At 36.4% G+C, this 24,940-nt stretch overlaps 1 protein-coding gene across 1 annotated transcript in view; it reads left to right on the top strand.

The window, feature by feature from the left end:
* The window catches only part of LOC126272745 (peroxisomal acyl-coenzyme A oxidase 3-like), a 173,810-nt gene that overhangs the window by 43,425 nt on the left and 105,445 nt on the right, over positions 1 to 24,940 (top strand). The window contains exons 2-4 of the mRNA XM_049975804.1: positions 5,400 to 5,540; positions 6,675 to 6,833; positions 19,431 to 19,577. Of these exons, the coding sequence (XP_049831761.1) occupies positions 5,418 to 5,540; positions 6,675 to 6,833; positions 19,431 to 19,577 (429 nt within the window). The 5' untranslated portion in view covers positions 5,400 to 5,417. The remainder of the gene's footprint in view (positions 1 to 5,399; positions 5,541 to 6,674; positions 6,834 to 19,430; positions 19,578 to 24,940) is intronic.

Raw genomic sequence — 24,940 nt, 5'->3', positions numbered from 1 at the left:
TCCTACAATGCCCCTGTTTGGTTTTGTATTTATAACCCTGTACTTATCTGACTGGAAGTCCTTGCCACAATACTCTATTTGAAACTTCTATGTGCGCATTTTCCTTTCTAATTTCTCTAACCTGCCTGCCCAGTTAAGAGATCTAGTAATCCATGCTCCAGCCTGTAAAACGCAAGCTTTGTTTTTCCTGATGACAACATCCCCCTGAGTAGTCTCCATCCAGAGTTCGAATTGGGAACTGTTTTATCTCCAAAATGTTATACCCAAAGAGGTGCCCTCATCACCTCACCATTAATCCACGCACTAGAGTTGCATGTTCTTGTGGAAATAATGGTTGTAGCTTCCCCTTGCTTTCTGATGTTCATAGCACCTGATAGCAATGATGTGTTGGCTAATCGTTACAAAGTCAGATAAGTCAATAAAAGGCTGCTGCCATTCTTCAGGATTCACTCACTTGCTCAACCTCTCCACAGATAGCCCTCTGTTGTGGTTGTACATACTATATTTTAAGAAAAACTGAAAGTAAATTTTGTGTAGGTTAGGACATAGAAGTGTGTGCTTCTCAGCTGGTGATAAGAAAATCATTTAAAACAGAAACTGTATGCAGATACCCATTGTAAACTTTGAATTCTTTATTACATATATTGATTCCTTATTTTCTTTTCTGTCAGACAAAAAGTTATTAATGATCTGCGGTGTGTTCAGTCTACATTTTTAAAAGGATCCTGAGAGGAAATGATACCAAGAAATGCCATTTGGCTCTTACAGTTTGATTTTGGGAACTAGTCTTTGAACACATGTGGAGCAAGATGAAAGAACCCCAGCTGATCTGTTGTATGATCCTAGAATCAAGAAAATAAAGGAGTACTCAGTGGTTAATGAACTCTCAGATCATATTCCATAGATAGTTATGATAAACAGCCTATTACCATAGAGTACAGAGAAACCACTGTGGTTGCCACTTAGGGTAATTAATGACTCAGAGACAAAAGATGTTAGAAATAATTTGTAGAAAGATGACTGGAATGAAATAAATTGGAAATAAAATGCCAGTATGAGATTTGACATTCTCTATGGTGGATTTGTGTCATTATCTGAAAAGAGCTTTCCCAGTAAAGCAGTGAAAAAAGACCTTAAAAAGCATGTTAAACTTAGTATCAGAGACAACAGGGTCCTGTAGCTCCGAAAACAAAATCAAGGGCAGCTGTTGGGAAATCAGCTTCCATAAACTTTATTGTTCATGTACCCTCATATGCCTCCTTGTTTGAAATTAAGAAAGTAATACAGCCCTTTCAGAAACAAAAGTTCTTACACGGATTATGTATTATACTACAGAATATTATTTTTTTCCTATTTTGTTAACTGGGACTCCGCAGACTGGTACATTTCTCACGACATTGTCAACCAGTTGCTTGCAACTTGGTGCCCGCATTGCAATTGATCCAATTTCGTGTCATGTTCTCGACGTCAGCTTTATTTTACGTGATTTTAAAAATGAACAAGCAAGTTTTGGACATTAATTTATGTAGGAAGCAGAAAAAAACATTCCATTTTATACATTTACAAGCTTCCAGGCTACTACAGGAGAGATTTGACAGACAAACCATGAAGTCGAAAATCGAGTTCACGTGAAAGATATGTAACGTACCGCATATCTGTTGTTTAAAAAATTTACCAGTAAATAAGTGGGAATAAATGTGAAAAAAATGTAAATCATACCTGGAACATTCTCTGTGTGACAATGCCATTCTGTAAAATTAGATTGTGCGCAAACAAACCTGAAAATGGTGGGAGATGGCAGCGATGCCATAAATCTACAATGTGTGTTATGTGCATTGGCGATTAAAGACAAAAGATTTAAAGAGCATAAACCACTTTTCCATGTGTATAAATGTAATCACATCCAGGTTTTCAAAATAAGAGTAATCGACAACACGTATTCACAGAATTTAACTATAGTCAGCATGAAATGAACATTCAAGTACAGTAGCTCTATTGCCATGCAAGAGAGGCACGTGGGTTTAAAAAGTAATTTGATAAATAATATCTTAATGCAAATTGCTGATGAATTAGCACAAACTGAAACGTTATGATTTGTTTGAAATATTGCATCATTAGCGGGTTCACAATTTTCGTGGAAGTGTGTTGATGCATAATCTGCACCTTTGTGGAAAACACAAACGGCGTTGATAACATGATTCACTGTGTCCGGGTTCTTGCAACATATTGGGTCATTTAAAACTTGAAATGTTCCAAATGCACATTCGATCGTTTTCTTTCCTCGGGATGCTGCTGTAGGGAGGCTGCAGGCAATACCTCCTGTGGCAGCTCTTGACTGTCATCTAAGGTATTGTGGCGAGCATACTGGCTTCTGCTGGCTGCGTGCGAAACCAAAGATGCAGACGTGCTAACTGATGTTGATGGAGGAGTCGTCTGTGACAGGCAGTGTCAGTGTCGAATGATAGCATAAGCGAACCTCAGGTGGGTTGGCGACATGGGACAGCAGATGAAGTTGTGAATCCAAAGGAATTTTGACCATCTCCAATGTTCAAAGTGTAGCATCAGGTAATGCTTGATCAGCAATTAATGCACAGAGGTGCCACAAAAGGTGCGAAGGTGTGCGGTCATTGAGGTGCTCGTCGTGAATAATGTGGTGGATAGCGTCCACTGGGGGGGGGGGGGGGGGGGGTGAGAAAGGCACTCTATGAGCAGTACTTTTGCTGTTGAATACGTGTGCGAGGCAGATGGTGAAAGAAGCATATTGCTGATGAGATCCAGATGAGCGTGGAGGTGACTCATCAGGCAGACAAAAAGTGCATCATCATCTGAATTACCGTGGATATCCAGTAGATGATGCACTAACATGAATCAAGTCTTTGGCTTATCTTTTTTGCTTCAGAAACCTGCCATGTTGATGCAGCACCGGCAGACAGAGATCTATGCGAGCAGAGCAGAAAGCCCCCGACGCTGGGAGTGTACTATTGGGTGACAGTACATTAACTGAGGTCTGGGGGGGAAGGGGGGGGGGGGGGCAGCCACATGAAGCACATGGCATGGAGTGCGCAGGTGCAAAAGTCGGCACAGTGTGTCCCAACTGAAGGCCCAACGATGAACATGGCGCGGCTGAAATGGCCGGTGGGCTGAAGGCGGTCACAGTGCAGCCTCAGAGGGGCTGACCTGGTAAATGGCGCAGGTGGAATGGCTGGCTACATTACAAAAGCATGCAGAAGGGCATCATGGTGTAAACACAGAGTGACAGTTGTGGAAACCGGAGCGGTCAAAGCAACCAGTGTCACCCAGACGGCATGTGAGGAGGAGGGGAGGGGAGGGGGGGGGGAGGGAGGGTGATCAAACCAAACTGAAGGAGACTGCTAGCTGAGAAGTAAACCACAACATCCTTAACTGGGTGATCATCCATGACGTCATTAGGTGGCGTGCACTGTCCATGTTATGGCCATTGTTCAGCTGTCGCCCTTGATGGTGGCCATGTTTGGCTGATTAAGGTTAAGTGGCCACCAGCATCACCAGGCATAGATAATTGTTTGCTTTTAACCAAATGCGCATTAGGTACACTTGACTACTCGTGTTCACAAGCACAGCTAATAGGATGCATGGCACTAATGCTGAAAGACACTGGTAGATCCATTCTTCTGAAGACAATGTGGGCTGGCACACTAAGTCTGTTAATGATGAAGAGAAGCACAAAATAACTCGCAATCATGCGATAATGTCGAGATCACCGCTGTGGTTATCACATAATCCAGATCAGTAATAACACACTTTAAATATCATAAATGCATTTATTACACATGAAGCAAGAAGAACAAAACATGGCAGTACATAAGTTGTGTGCCGAGAGGCACAGACCAAAACAGTTCAAATATATCAGAGTCAAAGACAGGGCACAGGGATGCCACAAGTTTATTAAAGCCAAGAAGGCCAAAATTGACTCAAGCAGTCTACGCCCCACAACCATAGGAGAGAAGATAGGAAACTGTTTCTTCTTAGCTTGTTGACTGAGCTGGATGAAATGAATGAGCAACAGATAAAAATACTCAAGCATAGAGTATTACAGCTATTCAACGAAATCATGAACCAGGTGCCTACGCCACCACTGCTTGTCCCAATAGCTGATATGCAGTCTGCAGTCATTGGGATCCCAATCAAACAATGTCACTATTGAATCAGGTGAAGATACAGAGAACAGTAATGAAGACAATAGTGCCGCCAGTCAGTTTTATGAGGTTGTTCACCCAACAGTTGGTTGAGAATCAGTGGAAGATTCTGATAGTGCAGCTTGAAAGATTAGAAAGCTACTTATAAAACATAGTAATCAGTATGTGCTTTCAATGAAATGTTATTATTTGTGTATAAAATAAATCAGAACTCTCTTACCTCAAAGTGATTAATATCCATTATTCTGCCCTGACACATTCCCTCATTTTCATATCTCACTGTGTTATGGTGGGTGAATTCAGATGTACCAAATCACTGTAGCTATGTTTACTCATTCTATAAAAAGAAATGAATTGTGAATCTGTTTGTTGCAGCTCCTTTGTTGCTAAAAACAGCCTGTACTTCATGCTTCTGTATACATATGGATGTATCCAGAATTTCCTTCTTTTTTTCATTTGTAAGTAATAATAATAGAGGACCACATTTTCTTCTGTGTTCAAATTTGTACTCGACATGTCCTGTGTAATCAAAAGATGCTCAGGTACAACCAACAATACTTCTTCTCCTCCATACTCATAAATGGCAACTGCAGTTTCTCATTGCAGAGTTGCGCCATGAGTGGAGCTGCATTGCAAGCCAGCTTGCAACCAGTTATCGCCAACCCGTTTCATTGATTTTCAGTTGCTGCCTTATAGATAGTAGGTCCAGATTTTAAAATAACTTAAAAAGAAAATGCTGCCCACAGGATAGTTAAAACATACTCCCTCTTCTTTACAAACCGTGTGGTTTCCTTTTTTTATGTTAAAAGAATCTGTATGTATCATTTTGTGATCTTCCCCATGGAAGTATATCATTGTGAAGCCTACAAAGAAAGCAGTTTATGATGGTGCACCAATTCACATAACTTGAAGGAATGTACTTTGAGAAGGTGTCTGAGAAAGAGACAAAAGTTTGACTGGGTGGGGTGGGGGAGAAGGAGAGATAGAGTGACAGGTGACAGGTAGATGAGTTAATAAATAGAATGAAAAATAATCTTAAGTTACAAAACTGATGAATCTTGCAGTCTATAACAGCAACCACAGTCTCATGATAACTGTACTCCTGTCATTGGTTGGTTATTGTTCAGTTTGTGTGCAGATTTTGAAGTATCCAGACCTAGTACCCCATTTGAGATAAGTTGGATATGACTATTTTTAAATAACCTTCCGATTGGCATTTTTCAGAATTTTGTCTAAGAAAGAATGGGATCAGAATTGTTGCCTGATTTCCTGCCCAGCCCTCTTGACAAATATCGTAGAAAATCTTCTTTTGACTGGAAATCTCTGAAGCTGCTCTTAGAAGATCCTGAAATGTTGAAATACAAGGTAATATTTGTGAGCTGGAATACCACTTTTGATAATTAGGTTGTTAAATAAGTCTTTATCATTTTTGATAACACTCACATTAATCTGTTACTGGCAAAATTGTTAACCATTTGTTTTTTGTCAAATGTTATTTGATGCATTATAGTTGTAGATATGCCATTGTTTGTAGAGATGTGAGGGTATGAAGAGTCAAATGGAGAAACAATAAGTCTGTCCAATATGTTCTTACTTTTTACTTTATTAGAGATGTAAAAGCTTCTAGATACACCGCACAGCATTTGTGGCATTTGTGCTTCTGTGTGGAACTGAAGACAGTCCCTCTTTTAAGACAAAAAGGAATTACAGACATTGGGTGAGCATTGATTTAAATCGAAGGGGAAAGTTGAAAATTTGTGCCAGATCAGGAGACAAACCCAGATTTTCTGCTTAAGAGGCAGGTGTGCTGAACACAGTGCCATACAGATATAAAGGTCATTGCAAATTCACAGACTACCCTGGCACACCTCCTGCCAGACCCACATTCTCAGCTTAGCCACACATTACAAATGTAGTGCACCTTGTCCATTATTCTAATCACTCGTGGCATTTTGCTGACTCCAATCTGTAAGAATTCGCACCTAGTGTGCATCTGCACTGAAGAAACCACTGGCTATCCTCACTTCAATATACAACATGTATTGTCGTTTTTTTGGACATGTTCTAAAGAACAGACACCACATGCATATAATATTTCTTTTGTTTTACTGAGCACCACTTTGATGTGAGCAATTTGTAGCACTAAGGAAAGCAGTTAGGCACTAATCAAGAAAAAGAAGAAAGGTTAGGGTTTAACATCCCCTCTATGTCATTAGAGATGGAGAACAAGCGTAGATTGTGGGATGATTCAGCCATATTCTTTTTAATGGAATATTACCTACATTTACCATAAAGTATTTAGGGAACTGATGGAAAATCTAATTCTGGATGGGTGGTGGACTTTGATCCTCCATTTTCCTGAATATAATGAATAATGCAATAGTCATGAATTTATGTTGTGCATGTCAAATAAAAACTTAAATAGCTACAAATTTATACATCAAGATAATGTATACATCTTCATACAGTCATGTATTAATTGTTTCTCTGGAAAAACAGATGAAAATATGGAAATTGTTTGAAGAGGATCCAGTGTTTCAACATCCAAGTAAGAAACTAAATTTAGATGAGGAACGACATTTGGCAATAAAGAGAATGTATCGTTTGAAAGAACTTCAAAACTTAACAGTGAAAGACATGACAGAAGATCCTCGCAAGGTAAGATATTTACTATTGTAAATATTATTATTTACTGAAGAAAGGGTTAATTTAGAAACTGGTTACTTATGTTACTTATGGCATCAGCTTTACATTTATAATACTCAAAGTCAGAGGACTGTGTAACTAATTTATGCAGAAATGTTGGTTATATTTTATAAACTCTCACATTTTACCACTGCCATTTGTACACAATATTGTCCTGGCATCAGACATGCACTGTTGTAATAGTTTGGCTGATGTATGACGTAATGAAACTATTAGAACAGTGCAGATCTGATGCCAGCAGAATAAACTCCACAAACATTTGGTGCAACCAAGCAAATCAGCTATTTTTCAACAATGTTCAGGACTTAGGCACTCCATAGACCTTAGTCCAACAGAACTCTTTGACAAGTGCAAGGTTCTGTGACAGTGTCATAAGTGAGGCAACTGAGATCAGATTAGCAAAAAACCTTCTTTCAGTAAGATCTGGGATGTTTTGCTGAAATCAGTGAAAGAACGGTGACATGCTCAATTGAGTCTTGAAACAAGGGAACCTATTCCTGCTTATCCATCTGAACACCAGGTTACCAATGTGGATCAAATGTCACTTTCAGCACGTTATATGAACCAGAAGCACTTGTGAATGGATTGCATACAGTGATATGTCACAGAAAGGTGAAAGGAGGATGTAATTAGTGCATTTAAAATGAGCAATGGCATCCCTGACCTCACAATATATTAAGTATCATGTGGTGATGATGTAAAGTTGCGCTGTCAAAATACTTGCTCAAAACACAACATACCTCAGAGAACTTTGTGCTTACATTTTGTTAGGAATATGTGGATTAAACATAGCCAGTATTATGCTCCTTGCTTTTATTGTCCAATATGGCATCTAGCATACCTTATGCTTCAAGAAAACACACACAATGTACTGATCTTATGCTTTTGTATCAGAATATATATTTTGTCATTGGAACCAGAAATGATAAAGCACTGGCAATAAAAGAACTGATTCTCTGATCTCTATATAATTTTACATTCCTGGATTTTTAACAGCAGATTTCACACTTTATACAGTTCAAGGCGTTTAATTCAATTATAATATGTCCCAACAGTATAAATATGATGCTATCTTGACCTGTCATTCTTAAAGAAGAATTTTACCAATTTACACTCTAAAAATTCAGGTTACTGCAACAGTTTATTCTGTTTCTCGATGATAAGCACAAACATTACATGAATTGAGACAGTTCTTTTCTATAAATCTGTATTGTAAAAGGCTGAATTCTTTGTCACCTACAAATATAAGTATTTTGAAAAACTGATAAAATCATAAGTAATGCATACTCATATTGTAGATAAATCTAGTTGTTTGGATTAGACCAAATTAAATACACTGTTCATTATGTAGACCCATAGTTTGGAGGTCCTAAAGAATGTGGAACTTAAGATTTATTTATGTAATGTTCTTTAGATCTCGTATTGTGAGCACGTCACATGACATGTGGAATGAGTCAAACATACAAAACAACAAACATACAAAAAGATGCAAAACAGTCTTCATTAAATATATCAAAAATGTCTACATAACTGCATATAGTGAATACAAAGTTTAGAGGAAAAACAGATATTGTACATATAACAGCAGATTTCTTTGAGTGTTAATACAAAATTTCATGTTTTAATTTGGAGAAAAATTGCAAGCACATTTCTTTGTTAACAAGATGGATAATTCTATCTAAATGCTATTTCCCTTTTTGCATCATAAAACTCTTCTAATCTATAAACAGACATATTTAACAAATATTCCTTCAGTTTTGCTTTAAAAAGAGATTCATTTTCTCTTAACCATTTTATCTGGTCAGGGAGATGGCTAAAAATTTTTGTTCCTGACCATTTGACACCTCTCTGAACAACTGTCAGGTTCTTAAGTTCACAATGAGGATTTTTCCCCTCTTTTATTATATTTGTGATAGTTTTTATTCATGGAAATTGTGCAGGGTTCTTAATTGCAAAAACATCAGCGAATATATGTACTGGGATACAGTTGTCATTATTTGCAGCTTTTTGAAAAGGTAACAGCACGATGTTCTAGGGGGTACACTGCACATAATTCTAATAGCCCTTTTCTAGGCCACAAAAATTTTCTTTGTCAAAGCTAAATTTCCCCAGAAGATTATTCCGTAAAACATAACAGAGTGAAAATACCCACAGTATGCGAACTTCATAGTGGTTAAATCTCCAATGGAAGACATCATCCTGATAGCATACATAGCTGAGATCAATTTTTTTAGGGTCTGCTGTATATTGAGGACCAGTTAATTTTGCTATCAATATGTACTCCAAGAAATTTAGAGACATCCATTCTTTCTATTGGTTGATTTCCAGATGTTAATATTTTTCTCTCACTTTTTTGTTTTTGCATGGAACTGGATAAAATTTATCTTACTTGAGTTTAGAGAGAGACCATTAACACTGAACCAATTAATCACTTCAGAGAGTATGTTGTTAACTGACTGCTCAAAATTAACATATGATTTTCCACTCATGAAGATGGTGGTATCATCAGCAAAAAGAGCAAATTTGCAAGGCAGGCTTGCACACAATGGTAAATGATTTATAAACATCAAAAATAACAGAGCCCCCAGAATTGAGCCTTGAGGCACACCACAACTAATAGAAGTCCATTCAGACTGAGTGGAGGTATCCCTTGACTCATCTGAGCTGTTTAAAATTACTTTCTGTTTTCTTTCATGAAGATAAGATTGCAGCCAGTTACCTGTGACACCCCTTATTCCAAGTAGTTTGGCTTTCTGCATGAGAATGTGGTGATCTACACAATCAAATGCCTTTGATAAGTCGCAGAAAACACCAATTCCTATCATTTTTTGATTTAGACATTCAAGTACTTCATTTGTAAGTTCATACACTGCATCCTCAGTTGAACAGTCCCTTCGAAATCCAAACTGGCTCTTGTTGATAAGTCTGTTCATTATGAGGTGTTCAGTAATTTTATTGTGCATTAATTTTTCTAGAATTTTAGAGAAGGCTGTTAACAGTGAAATAGGGTGGTAGTTAGTGAGCTCAGCTCTATCACCCTTCTTGTGTAAAGGCTTCACAGTGGCATACTTGAGTCTTTCAGGAAAAATGACTTGTTGAAATGAAGCATCAAAAATATGGCACAGAATATCAATAATCCATTTACATGAAAATTTCAATAAATTATTGGATACATTATCTACTCCTGCAGAGTTCTTACACTTTAAAGACCAGACGACTGTTTGATTTTCCTCTACAGTGATAGGATTAATGTACATTTCTGGTATTATGTTGGAGTATGCATCCTGACATAAAGTCATAGCTTCCTCAACAGAGGGCCTACAGCCAATTTGTTGGGTCACTGACAGGAAATGTTTGTTAAAAATTTCAGCCACACTTTTTTGATTTTCTATTAAGTTACCCCCATGCCTGATTTTTACGTCATTTGTGTCACATTTTTTGTCTTTGTCTCACTTTTTATAATGTTCCAAATTGTTTTCATTTTATTATTAGATTTTTCTATTTTCTCCTTATAGAAAAGGGCTTTTGACTTCTGTATTACTTCCTTTAAAGTTTTGCAGTACAATCTATAATGATTCCATTTTTGTGTATCATTAGTTGTTTTGATTTTTGCATAAATTTCTCTCTTAGTTCTTCATGACTGTTTAATACCTTCTGTGATCCAAGACTTACTTACAGAATTTTGATTAATATTTTTGATCCATTTCTTTGGAAAGGATTCTTCCAAAAGGGCAGAAAAATCATTTATAAAATAGTAAAATTTGTCATTAGCATTATCAATGTTGTAAATAAAGGACCAGTCCATTAGCTGCAACTTACAGCTGAAGGATTCTTTTGCCTGTTTGTCCATTATTCTTGTACATGTCCACTGGGGAGATAGTTCAATAAGAGGGTTAACACTGTAAAGAGTGATTAAAAAATTGACCATCATGGTCTGTGAGACCATATATAACCTGGTTCACATTAATGTTCTGTAATCTACTTACATTTAAAAATACATTGTCTATCATAGTTTAGGAATCTGGTGTGATTCTTGTGGGAAAATTGATTACTGAATACAGATTATAAGTGGACATCACATTCTGGAAGTTACTTCTATTGTTATTATCAATCAGACAGTCTACATTAAAATCACCTAAGCTACAATATCCTTTTTTTTAAAAATAAAACTGACAATACCTGGTCCATGAGACTAAAAAACATTTTTATATTTCCTGATGGTGCCCTGTAAACAGCCAGGACTATTAATAAATTGAGATTAGTTTTTATTTCAGTAGCACATGCTTCAAAATGTTGGTCCATACAGTGTTTTGTAATGTCAATTACTTTGTAGTAAAAATTTTCCTTAATGTATATTGCCACTCCCCCCATTTCTTTATTTACTCTACAGTATTGGGTTGCTAAGTTGTAACTTGGTAAAAAGGGCATGATGCAGTTGCTAGTAACATGGTGCTCAGTGAAGCACAATATCTGGGCAAGAGAGTAACTGTATAGTGCTTGGCAGAGACTACTTTGTAAACTGCTGTAGAGTATGTTCCATTACATTCACTTATTGAGTGAGGTAAGAATATGCCTCTATGCACATCACAGTATCTCTTATCTAGCTTGCATGATCCCTGTATGAGATATACAATAATGGCAGTGTAATAGTCTCGCAGTCTTCTTTGAATACAGGTTCAATAACTTTACTAAACAGGTTTTGTAGCAATGTCATCTTTTTTCATAGGACATTAATTTAATGTCACTGAGCAGTTCTGATACACTTTCATATGGGCTGTATCTTGCTGTTATTGTCCTGGCAGTGTATCTCTGAATACGTTGAAAGTCTATTGTCACGTCTTAATGATAAGACTCTAAACACCGGAACAATATTCTAGAATCGGTTGCCTATCATCTTGTATGCAATTTTGTTTAAGGTGCACTCCACTTTCTGAGAACCCTTCCTGAATCTAAATCTACCATTTGTCATCCAAATTGATGATTTCATATCACTTCTCAGTATCAACCTTAAATACATATTCAAGATGTTTACCATTAACGTTGTTATTAGATGCTATTGGTTCCTTCTCTTTCTGATATGCATTATCTCATAAATTTATCCATCTTTAACGAGAGCTGCATTTCATGGCACTAAGTGGAAATATTGCCTAAGTCTTTTAATGTTCACAAAAATGTTGCCTAAGTAAAAAATTTAAACATACATTTGTTTACAAGTTAAAAACATCACTAACAAGTAAATACATATATACCAAATTTAATAAGATAAATTCTAAACTCTTATAGCAAATAAATAAATAGTAATACGCTGTAATGTTTACTCTTTTCACTGAAGAGGTGCAGGAATCAAAGATTACTAAGAAGTCAGAGAACATGATATTGTTAATAATTGTTGAAGAGGAGCAGCCAGCATTAAGAGTAAATGATATATTAGTTACAGATGTATACACTGTTGTAAAACTTTTTAACAAGCGTTACAGAAATGATGGAGTTATTATGTTTGGTAGCTACTAACACAAAATATCTCAGACCAGTCACAAAAACAGCTTTACTAATATGAGTATGAGCCTCACAAGGAACAGTAAGCAATTTCCACTATGAAAAACTTTAAAATCAAAACATTCTAGTGAGTATGATAAAATATCAACAAAGTTCATTAAAGAGTGTCATTCTGCATTTAATAATGTATTTAATCATATGGGGACCATCAATTTATCAGTGGAATTGTTTGATGGTTGAAATGTGCTGAAGTTAATAAAGGAGATATAGTAGGAATGCCATCAAGTATGTGCTCAATTTCAATTTTCTGAAGAATCTCAAAAAAATTAGAATGGCTGATATACTGTTGGCTCTTTAACCATCTGACAACAAAATAATATGTTGTCAAAGTCAAAGTTCAGGGTTCTGATATTGAGAAGGCTACATACACATACAGCAGCAAAGTATTTAATTCATTAGGCTACAAATTGCAGGCTACTGGCATATTTTCTGATCTGTCAAAGGCATTTGACTTTGTAAATCACAATGTTCTTTTAAATAAATTAGAATATTCTGGTGTAACAGGAAATTCTGCAAAATGGTTCAAATCCTATATCTCTGGCAGGAAACAAAGGGGGTCATTAGAAGAGAGGCATGTATTAAGCCATCAGACATCATCCAACTGGGGACTAATTGCATGGTGTGTCCCATAGTGTTACATCTTAAAGCCTTTATTTTTTCTTGTGTATATCAATGAACTTTCATCTGTAACATTACCAGATGCCAAGTTTGTTTTGTTTGCAAATTATACAAACATTGCGATAAGTAGCAAATCAAGTATAGCCTTAGAAAAATCAGTTAATGACATTTTCATAGGCATTAGTAAATGGTTCCTAGCCAGTTCTTTGTGACTTAACTTTGAGAAAACACACTACACACAGTTTAGATCTTTTCAGGGGTTTCTAGCCAATATATGCCTAAAATATGGCGACAAAAAGATAGAAGTTGTCGACAGTGTTAAATTCTTGGGATTACAGATGTGTAATAAGTTCAACTTCGAGAAACATTCCATAGAACTGCTGAAGTGCATAAACAAATACCTGTTTGCAATGTGAATGTTGTCAGATATAGGTGACATAAAAATTTTAAAAACCTAGTTTACTATGCTTACTTTCATTCCATAATGTCATACGTTATTAATTTTTGTGGTAAGTCATCAAGCAAATGTGTAATAAGAATTATTTGGGGTTGTCAACTCAAGAACACCCTGCAGAGGCCTGTTGAGGGAATTATGGACTCTTAATCACTGCTTCCCAATATATTTTATTCCTTAATGAAATTTATGATGAAAAATACATCACCTTTTCCAGCCAACAGCTCAGTTCTGAGAATCAGTACTAAAAATGAGAATATTGTACATAAAGATTTAAAGTCACTTAATTCAGTCCAGAAAAGTGTCCAGTGTTCAGGAGACACATTTTCAATAAGCAATAAAAAAATTAAATGATACTGAAGTTCAGTTTAAGAGGAGCTTAAAGGATTTGTCAGTGGTCAACTCTGTCTGCTCCATTGGAGAATTGCTTAGTAGAATTAACTGATGTGTATGTTACTAATCACTTCAAATAATGTGAGTAGTAGAGTCATGTGACTTCTGTTCAAATTCAGTGAAGTAATGTGATCATTGTAAGTAATTATTGTAAAATGATTTTTCTGGTAAGCACTTAATGTTACAACAAGAGGAATATGTGAAATTATGATTACAAAAATTTGCTTATCTGATGAAATACAATTGTTATTGAGGATATTTTTTTGGAGAGTTCCAGATCATATTTTCAAAATCACAGAATGAAACACTGAGCTACAGCACCAGTGGACTTTTACTACCCAAAATTTTCGAAGTCGTATTCATGTTGATTAACTATTATTCCAACTTTAGTAATCCCTTGTATATATGTGCTTAACTACCCTATTATGTACTTGTAGCTTTTTCTAATTGTGACTGGCCAACAACAACTGTCTTAAGTGATTAACTAAGTACAGGTCACTAACTTATTTGGCCCTACACCAGCTCTTATACAAATATGTAACAATATTTCATATTAATTACATTATTAGAACTCCTACTTTTTGAAGTTATAATGATAAATTATATTTTCACAAAAATTGATTGTGGCAGTAAATTTTAGAGTAAAGAAGTAAATTTGAAGAAAGACTTTGTTCCACCAGGCTTTTTTTTTAACTAGTGCATTGCTAAGCACTATCAGTTTTAACCATGGCTCTTCTTCAAGTGCATCTATGACAGATGTGGCTATGTCATTCTTGTCAAATGAAAACTGCATGCCATGAGCAATAATACATTACACAGTCATCAAATTGCATGATTTTACAATGTGTCACTACAAACCACACCCATACACTCTGTGGTTTTTTGAGACACACTGTGAGATTATGCACTTTGATGACACAAGTCACACCTACACACATACCGAGTGAGGTGGCGCAATGGTTTGCACACTGGACTCGCATTCGGGAGGACAACGGTTCAATTCTGTCTCCAGCCATCCTGATTTAGGTTTTCCATGATTTCCCTAAATCGTTTCAGGCAAATGCCGGGATGGTTTCTCTGAAAGGGCACGGCCGATTTCCTTCCCAATCCTTCCCTAACCTGAGCTTGCGCTCCGTCTCTAATGACCTCGTTGTCGACGAGACGTTAAACACTAACCACCACCACCACCACCTACACACATCTGTTTATGATGGCATATCCACATGTGCTGCCGAAGCACTTGAATGTGAGTGCTAGTAGTGCTTAGTAAAGTATAATTTTAAAATAGAGTGTGATGGAAGAATATCTTCCCCAAATTTATCAAGGCTGTGGCACCTGCCCCCCCCCCCCCCCCCCCCCAGGAAATTGAATTATGTAAACATAAAACATCTTGCTTTATTTGTTTCTTTATTCACTTTCTTTTTTATGCAAAATTTCATAACATGTTTATGATTAACAATTACTTTTTAATTACACTGAATTATGCAAATTTCTATTAAATTACATAATTATTTTGCTTACTAACATTTATGATGTTTCAACTCTAAAGTTATTTTTCTTATATAACTTTATTTAGCACATTATGTTATACATTACTAACTATGTGTATGTTTGTTATGTCAATAATGTCTTAATTTTGATGTTCCATACTCTCTTTCTAGAACTCCCTAAATGATAATTTTGCACAAAAACTGTGTTACATAATTTAATTATTATTCTTTTGAATTAGGGATTTTTTTTACACAATTGTAGTTATCTGATAACATATTACTTAATACAGTGTATGTGTATTGAGAAGTATACTAAAATTTGTATATTACATACTACAATAGTAAATTCTCTCCCCCCCCCCCCTCTCTCTCTCTCTCTCTCTCTCTCTCTCTCTCTCTCTCTCTCTCTCTCACACACACACACACACACACACACACACACACACACACACACACAGAGAGAGAGAGAGAGAGAGAGAGAGAGAGAGAGAGAGAGAGAGAGAGAGAAATTCACAGATAAAATTTATGCACAAGATTCTGCCAAAATCAAAATGTTTGAAAGAAAAGTTAGAGAAATTATTAGTGTAAAAAATCATGTAGACACTATCTGAACTGACTCAGCATGGATCTTTATCCGTTAAAGGTATCCATACAAAGAGTATCTGCCTGTTTTGTTTTCAAAAATCTAGTTGTGACAGTTAAGTTAGTGTATGCAACAAATCAATAAAACTGAAAAGTCATTAATTATAAACTTATTAATCATATCATCATTTTTCTTCCCTATTTCTCTTCCTTCTAGGGTCAGTCTTCCATCTTCATCTCCTCGTTATGACCCTTGAACGTTCTCCACATTAGGGATCTTTTCCTTAAAAAATGTGCAGCAGAATTAGTGTAAAATCAAATACAGGGCATACAAGACACAACAAACATGGAAAGAGAATGTGTCAGGTGGACAGATAAGGCAATATATACATTGAAAAATGTCAAATACTTTTTTATTATGTTGTGTGACCTGACAGTTGGTAATTAGTTATTGAAAACTTGTGCAGGAAGAAATCCAACAGAACTACACTGATGCCAAGAAACAGCAACATCAAGAAGGAGTTGTGTGACATAAACGAAAGTTGGTAGCCGTATTTCTGCATCTGAAAGATGACATCTATTCCAATTTCACACCGGTCATGTAAGACTTGTGCTAGAACTGCTTCTATGAGGATGCAAATAATTTTTGCTTTAAATAGACTCTGTATTGGTTGTTAGTATTAGTTACCTTTGAGATTGGACATGGTGGGTTGATGTTAGTCAAGAATGATTTTAACATGACAAAGACACATTTATTGACTCCTCACTGAGTTTCTAGGCGATTGTGTCTTAGGGCTGTGAGAAGCTGGATGTTCCTTCTGTAATACTGCAGAAAGACTTGTCAGGAATGTTGCTACTGTACATGATTGCTGGCAGCAGTGGTAATGAGAATGTTCAGTCACAAGAAGTCCAGGCTCTGGATGGTACTACTTGTGTTTGGTGTATGGCTCTGGCAGGTCATACTGCATCTGCAGCAGCAATTTGTGCAGCAGTTGACACCACAGTGATGCAATGAGGTGTGTTGTGTTTGCTGATGAACGCTGTTTCTGCCTTGGTGCCATTGATGGCTATGCATTAGTCAGGAGGTGGCCAATCAAGGGCCTACAATCCACCTACCTGTGAGCTAGACACACTGGACCTACACCTGAAGTTACGGTCCAGGATGTAATTTTGTATGACAGCAGGATCACTCTCATGGTTACCCCATGCACCCTAACAGCAAAACTGTACATCATTGAGGTGATTCAACATCTTGTACTGCCATTTATGAACAACATCCCTGGGGAGATGTTTTCCAAGAGGATGTCGCTCACCCACATACCACTGTTGTAACTGAGCATGCTCTACGACATGTTTCCTTGCCCTGCTCGATCAACAGATCTCTCAACTGTTGAGAACATATGGGACATCATCAGATGACAACTACAGCATCACCCACAAAAAGTGTTAACCATCCATGTATTGACCGATCAGGTGCAACAGACATAGAGCCCCATCCCTCTGACAGATATCTGGCACCTGTACAACCCAACACATGCACATTTTCATCCTTGCATTCAACATTCTGGCAGTTACACTGGGTATTGTTGTACCACCATTTCACATTTACAGTGGGTTATCTCATGCTCACATTGACCTGTGAACATGCAGTGTTACTCACTTAAAAATGTTACTTAGACAAATGTATTCCCAAAATTTCATTACTTCACATTAATTATTTTCTGGTACTGCAATTTTTTTCCATCAATGTATACACATATACTACTAAGCATACAGATGTAGGTATAATGCTAATAGGATATGCTGAAAATCTAGTTATATTTTGAGTGTATGCTTCTTCTTCACCACAACTCCAAATGAATTAATTGCTTTTTGTACAAGTCAACTGTAGGTGCCATATGTGTCAAATGGTATTTGTGGGCAAACTGAAATTCCTTTTCCAAGGAAGATAAGCTTATTATTTAGAAGAAATCTTAATCTTGTACAAAATTATATCATAAGTTTGACACCACCTGTGCAATATACTGGAATTCTCATTACAGTATTGGACTACAAAAGTCCAGGATATTTATATACCAACACTGTGCATTTAACTTCCACATCATTATCACTTAAAACTACAAACTGATATTTATTTGGGAGAAAAATTATAGGTGGAGACAACCAGCAAACCAAACAGGAATGGAAATGCCATACTTAATGTCAAAAATGGAAACATAAATGTAACCAGAGCACTACATTAACTGAAGAAGGAAAAATAGGGTAGCATAGGAAACTGGTTGACAGGATAAAATGAACACCCACCCCCCAAAAATAAATAAATAATTAATATAATAAAGAGCCTGATGTGTGGGTTCATAGCAATATGACCATTTACCATAGCTCAAAAATGCCCTTGAGACCACATACCACTGCAACAGTTATGTGAAATCCCAGTCCCCACAAGTACACTGCAATGACCACAAGAAAAACCAAACCAATGACTGAGCCAAATAAAAATCATGATATAATTAGCATTAATTGAAGGGACATGTGTTATATCTGAGTTGTCTGCAAAGTGTGATGTAATTATTTTCCTTTCTACATTTACTATGATTAGCTGAATATGTCTCATCTACTAAGCATAGAGTCACATGGTAATTGTGGAGCATGAAACAACTGATACAGTCAACAGTGAGACATATTAAGAAGTCATTGTGCCAATATGTGCAATTCCCTGTGTGCTATCACATTCACTTAGAGAAGGAAGATCATGGGTAAGTGAAAGACTGAATGGCTTGAGGTGCAGAGTGACAAAATTAAGGCCATCAGATCAAGTGATTCAGATGGGAAAGTTTCTTTATCAAGAATGAGATTGGGTATCTATTTCTTTGAGGAGGCACTTCAATTGGTTCTAGTTGCATACTGGCCTCAGTGTCAAATTTCAACCAGCTATATTTTGTGTACTGACAGGGGTCGAGCATCCTAATTTACATGGTAGTGGAGCTGCTTTTAAAGTTCTGATCCCAAATTGATAGGAAAAAAGGTTGGCATATTATGAAGGGGATGGGAAAAAACTGCTACTGCAAAGAAAATCAAAGGTATAGGTGATGATATTAATGTATATTATGCATTTTACCCTGTTGATCTCATTTGGTTGATGAAGCTAAGCAATTGTCCCTCATTCCAGTTTCTTCTCTTCCTCTCCCTGATGTCTTTCAGTATCCACATCCATCTTTTGTTCCCCTCATATTCTCTTTGACCCTGTACCTCAATTCAGACAGTCTGAAATTCATTGTATTATTGTCTGTGCATCTTCAATTCTCTGGATATGGGTTCTTCACATTTGTATAGTTGGTTGTTCTTATTTTTCACTCATGTTAACTCTGCTTATGTAAAACCATCAACAAGGAAACATGTGACAGTAATGAATCTGTTTTATTGTGTATATGTAACACTATTTTATGCTTAATTTAGCCTGGTGCATATCTGGCTGCAATATATCACTATGATCCATCACTTGCTGTTAAGACAAACATTAACTTTGGATTTTACATAAATACCATCCGTGGTATGGGTACTCCAAGGCACTATAAGTTTGTTGAAGAAGTTGATCAAGGGAAGGTAAGTATTATTTATGTAACATGGCAAGCATAATATAAAGTGGTAATACATAGTATCCATGTATGTTTGTTTATTTTTATTAAATTTCATAATGTTGGATGTGTTAAGTTATGTGGAAGAATACGTAATCACATGTACAGAATAGCACTGTAGTTATGTTACTTCACTATTATACAGAGTGACTGAAAACGAAGCATGCAAAAAGAAAGTGTTCATATGTCTACACTAATGACTTTATTTCAGGAGCATATATGTAGGCTGAAAGGTTAACTCTGGCAATGAACATTCACAGATGTTTGATGTGGGCACCATTTGTGATGTGGCAGAGGTCTATCTGGTACAACATTTCCTGCCAGACCTGTTTGAATGTAGTCTAATCAATGGAGTTGAATGTGCTGATTGTCTGATGCCACAGGTGCTGTAAGTCCTGCACAAATGGGGATATTAAATCATGTCATTCACACATCTGCAGAAGAAAAAAAATTCATTGGTGCTAAGTTAGGTGACCTGGGTAATCACAACATTAGCAGCAAGACTTATCAGCCACCGTGGAAGATGTTCATTGAGATGACTACATACAACGTTATGCAAATGTGGTGGGACTCTATCCTGCTGAAACATGATGTTATGTACCTTTTCTCTCAGCTGAGGCAACAACCAGTGAGAAAGCTTATCAATATTAGGTTGTGCCTTTAAAGGTACCTTACGTAATGTGAAAAAGAAAGAACCAAAGACTCTCCAGTTGGTTATGTTGCAGAAAAAGTTTTGGAGAAACACACTCATGTTCCACAAAGGCATGGAGGTTTTGTGCATCCCATATTCTCGAATCATGCTTGTTCACTTTGCCACTTGAGTGAAATATGGCTTCAACAGAGAATGCAAATCTGTTTACAAAATGATCCGCCTGCATCTGTAACTGAAAATCAATGCATTATTGTCTTCAGCTTGGTTTACCAGTTTGTTTTAGTGCTTGCAACATTTGAATTCTGTAAGCTTTGAACTGCAGACATTTGCAATACACTTGCCACAGTGTTGGTTGTGACACATTCGTTTGTCTGTTGGCAAAAAGCATGCATTTCCTGGGGCTTCTTTCATAGATCATATGAATGTTTTCCACTACTCTAGTTTAAATGAATGGCTATCCTGTGGTTTTCTTCTTGCATATGCATTCTGCCTCCTTGAAATGCTTTCACCATCTAGAAGTCTTGTGACAATATGGCGCCACTTTACAAATCTTATCCAAAAATATCTTTGGACAATAATTATAGATTATGTTTTTGCATATTATATGACACAGTGTGCTTTTTCTATCATGTATGCCACTATTTTGAATACTAACACCAACATTGAACAACAATGGCAACTTTTCATCATTTTATTGTTGCCAGCCTTTCAATCTATGTGTGTATTTCTGAAATAAAGTCATTACTGTAGTCACAGGAATACTTTCTTTTTGTCCCACTCATTTTGAATCGCTCTATAGTACACTATTATAACACACACACACACACACACACACCCTCACTTCTTTCTCTTCATTAGCAAGTGTTATATATGTTGACTGATGTGTAATTGAAGCTTAATGTCCTCAGACTCATCACTTCATCAGTTCTTGCATTGTTACCGCAATTCACCATCATCACTAACAAAACTAAATCAACTACCACATCATCCACTGACATCAGTTGTTTGGATAAAGGCATTCTTTAGACTTTTCCATACATTAACTGCTTCAGCTGTTCACATCAGTGTTGTTCCACCATGTTTTGTTACATCATCCATCCACCTACTGTTAGGTCATTGTGTATGTGTATCATGTCTGAGATCAGTAACTCTGATAATAAAATTAAAGCAATTTGGAATATTATTGAAAGGGAAACAGGGCAACCAAGAGCACAGGAAGACTTTAGTGCCATAAAACTGATTGACAAGTGCACTAACAAACAATCAGAAATTGAAAATATTTTGAATAATCATTTTTTAAATGTTGTGGAGAAAATAGGATCTAGATCTTCACTAGAAGAGGCAAGGCTATTAATAGAAGAGGCCATACCTGCACAGTTTGAAACAGCTGTAATTCCACCAACCTCTCCCTCTGAAATCAGTAAAATAATAAACTCACTGAAAAGTAAAAGCTCTTACGGAATTGATGGCATTTCCAGCAAAGTACTTAAAGCTTGTTCCCCACAGATAAGTAGAATTCTCAGCCACGTATGTAATAGCTCTTTGGAGCAGGGTGTTTTCCCTGATAGACTGAAATATGCCATTGTAAAACCATTGCATAAAAAGGGGGATATGTCGGATGTCAACAACTACCGCCCAATCTCTCTTCTGACAGCTCTATCAAAAATTTTTGAGAAAGTAATGTATTCAAGAGTAGCCTCCCATATTTGTAAAAATAAAGTACTAACAAAATGTCAGTTTGGTTTTCAGAAAGGCTTTTCAACAGAAAATGCTATATATGCTTTCACTGATCAAATATTAAATGCTCTGAATAACCGGACATCACCCATTGGTATTTTTTGTGATCTCTCAAAGGCCTTTGATTGTGTAAATCATGGAATTCTTTTAGATAAGCTAAATCATTATGGTTTGAGTGGGGCAGTGCACAAATGGTTTAATTCATACTTAACTGGAAGAATGCAGAAAGTTGAAATAAGTGGTTCGTGTAATGTTAAAACAGCTGATTCCTCAAACTGGGGTGCTATCAAGCACGGGGTCCCACAGGGTTCGGTCTTAGGTCCTTTACTGTTCTTGATATACATTAATGACTTACCATTCCACATTGATGAAGATGCAAAGTTAGTTCTTTTTGCTGATGATACAAGTATAGTAATAACATCCAAAAACCAAGAACTAAGTGATGTAATTGTAAATGATGTTTTTCACAAAATTATTAAGTGGTTCTCAGCAAACGGACTCTCTTTAAATTTTGATAAAACACAGTATATACAGTTCCGTACAGTAAATGGCACAACTCCAGTAATAAATATAGAATTTGAACAGAAGTCTGTAGCTAAGGTAGAATTATCAAAATTTTTAGGTGTGTCCATTGATGAGAGGTTAAACTGGAAGCAACACATTGATGGTCTGCTGAAACGTCTGAGTTCAGCTACGTATGCTATTAGGGTTATTGCAAATTTTGGTGATAAGAATCTCAGTAAATTAGCTTACTATGTCTACTTTCATTCGCTGCTTTCGTATGGCATCATATTCTGGGGTAATTCATCGTTGAGTAGAAAAGTATTCATTGCACAAAAACGTGTAATCAGAATAATTGCTGGAGCCCACCCACGGTCATCCTGCAGACATCTATTTAAGGATCTAGGGATCCTCACAGTAACCTCACAGTATATATATTCCCTTATGAAATTTGTTGATAATAATCCAACCCAATTCAAAAGTAATAGCAGTGTGCATACCTATAACACCAGGAGAAAGGATGATCTTCACTATGCAGGGTTAAATCTGACTTTGGCACAGAAAGGGGTAAATTATGCTGCCACAAAAGTCTTTGGGCACCTACCAAACAGCATCAAAAGCCTGACAGATAGCCAACTAACATTTAAAAATAAATTAAAAGAATTTCTAGATGACAACTCCTTCTACTCATTGGCTGAATTTTTAGATATAAAGTAAAAAAAAAAAAAAAAAAAAAAAAACTTAATCATTAGTGTCATGCAATATTTTGTGTAATGTAATTTCTTGTACAGACATCTTTTATTAACCTGACACGTTCCACATCATTACGAAGTGTCGTATTCATGATCTATGGAACAAGTATTAATCTAATCTAATCTAATCTAATCTAATCTATCAGCTGAACTGTGGCAGAGAATTCCCTTGATCCATCTACCATAAATTTCCCTTTCTGCTTTCCATGACCCACTGCCATTTTATTTTCATTTCAGTGTCCACTCTTGTTTGTTCTCTTATACGTTTGGTTTTTTCCTGATACTCAGTGACTAATCTTGTGTTTTAAATTTTTTTCACTTTAAAAGTCCATGTCACATTGTTGTATGTCATCACTAGCAGTAAACATTAATTTTAAATTCTCATTTCATAGGCATCAGAGGTTTATGTTTGAAAGTATGTTTTCCTTACCAAAAAATATTCCTTATCAAGTTTACTTTTATTTTTTTTTTCATTATCTATCCAGTCAATGACATCAGCTTCCATAAAGACAAAGACTCATCAACTGGGTTTGTGACTTCATTCTTTTCTTTCTACATTGACTTTGGCTGACTGTGGAGCACGTAAAACAACTGCATCTACATCAGCATCTAATACATTCTCTGCAAGACACCACACTGTGTAATGTGGAGGGTACCTTTGCCACTACTAGTCAATTCCATTTCTGTTTCACTGACAAAATGAGAAAGGGAAAAGTGACTATGTATATGGTTCCACACACTCCCTGGTTTCTCTTATCTTGTGTTTGTGGTCCTTATGTGAAATGTACATTGGTGGCAGTGAAATCATTCTGCAGTCAGCAACAAATGCCAATTCTCTAAATTTCATCAATCAAGTTTTATGAAAAAAACTTCATCTTCCCTCCACAGATTCCTATTTGAGTTCACAAAGTGTCTCTGTAATATACTGCGAGCACACTTCTGAATTTCTTCAGTACCTTCCTCTAATCCAAACAACTGAACAGTACTCAAGAATGCACTAGTATTCTTCATGCAGTCTCCTTTATAGATTAGACACACTTTCCCAAAATTCTCCCAACAAAGCAAAGCAGACAATTTGCCTTCCCTGCTATGATTCTTATATGCTTGTCCCATTTTAAATCAGTTTGCACTCTTACACCTAGATATGTAGCTTCCTACAGTCACTCAGCAATGACTTTCCTATACACTATTTGTGACAGTCTTTTTGTTGTGCCTATCTGCGACTCAGTATCTGCACTATATGCTGTGTTGCAACTTTCCTTTTCGTAATATTGTCACTTTCATAAATATCCATGATATGTTACTTGTCTTAAATATTCTGAATTGAGAGATTCCTTTATGGCTTCTCTTTAACTCTGCATCACCAGTATTTTGACAAAAATGCACCTACAAAATCTTGGTACATCTGAATTGAGTCAGTGGCTTCTGTTGCTCACAAAGCCGAATCACATTGCATAGAGCCTCTAACAAATCTGGTCTTCTGATTTTTGGTCCAAGTTTGCAGCAGTACATAGTGAAAAGAGTTTATAAATAATACTGGATCCACATTGTGTTTTTCAGGTATAAATGTAGAAAATTGCTTGAGTTGAATCATGCTGTCATTTATCATACAGGTACCTGTTATTACTTCTGCCTCATGCCATCAATAGTTATGATGAAGTTTGCCTGTGTGATGCTTCTGCCTTGTGA

This window comes from Schistocerca gregaria, chromosome 5 (assembly GCF_023897955.1).
Source record: "Schistocerca gregaria isolate iqSchGreg1 chromosome 5, iqSchGreg1.2, whole genome shotgun sequence".
Classification (NCBI taxonomy): Eukaryota; Metazoa; Arthropoda; class Insecta; order Orthoptera; family Acrididae; genus Schistocerca; species Schistocerca gregaria.
This window is presented reverse-complemented; position numbering and strand designations above follow the sequence as displayed.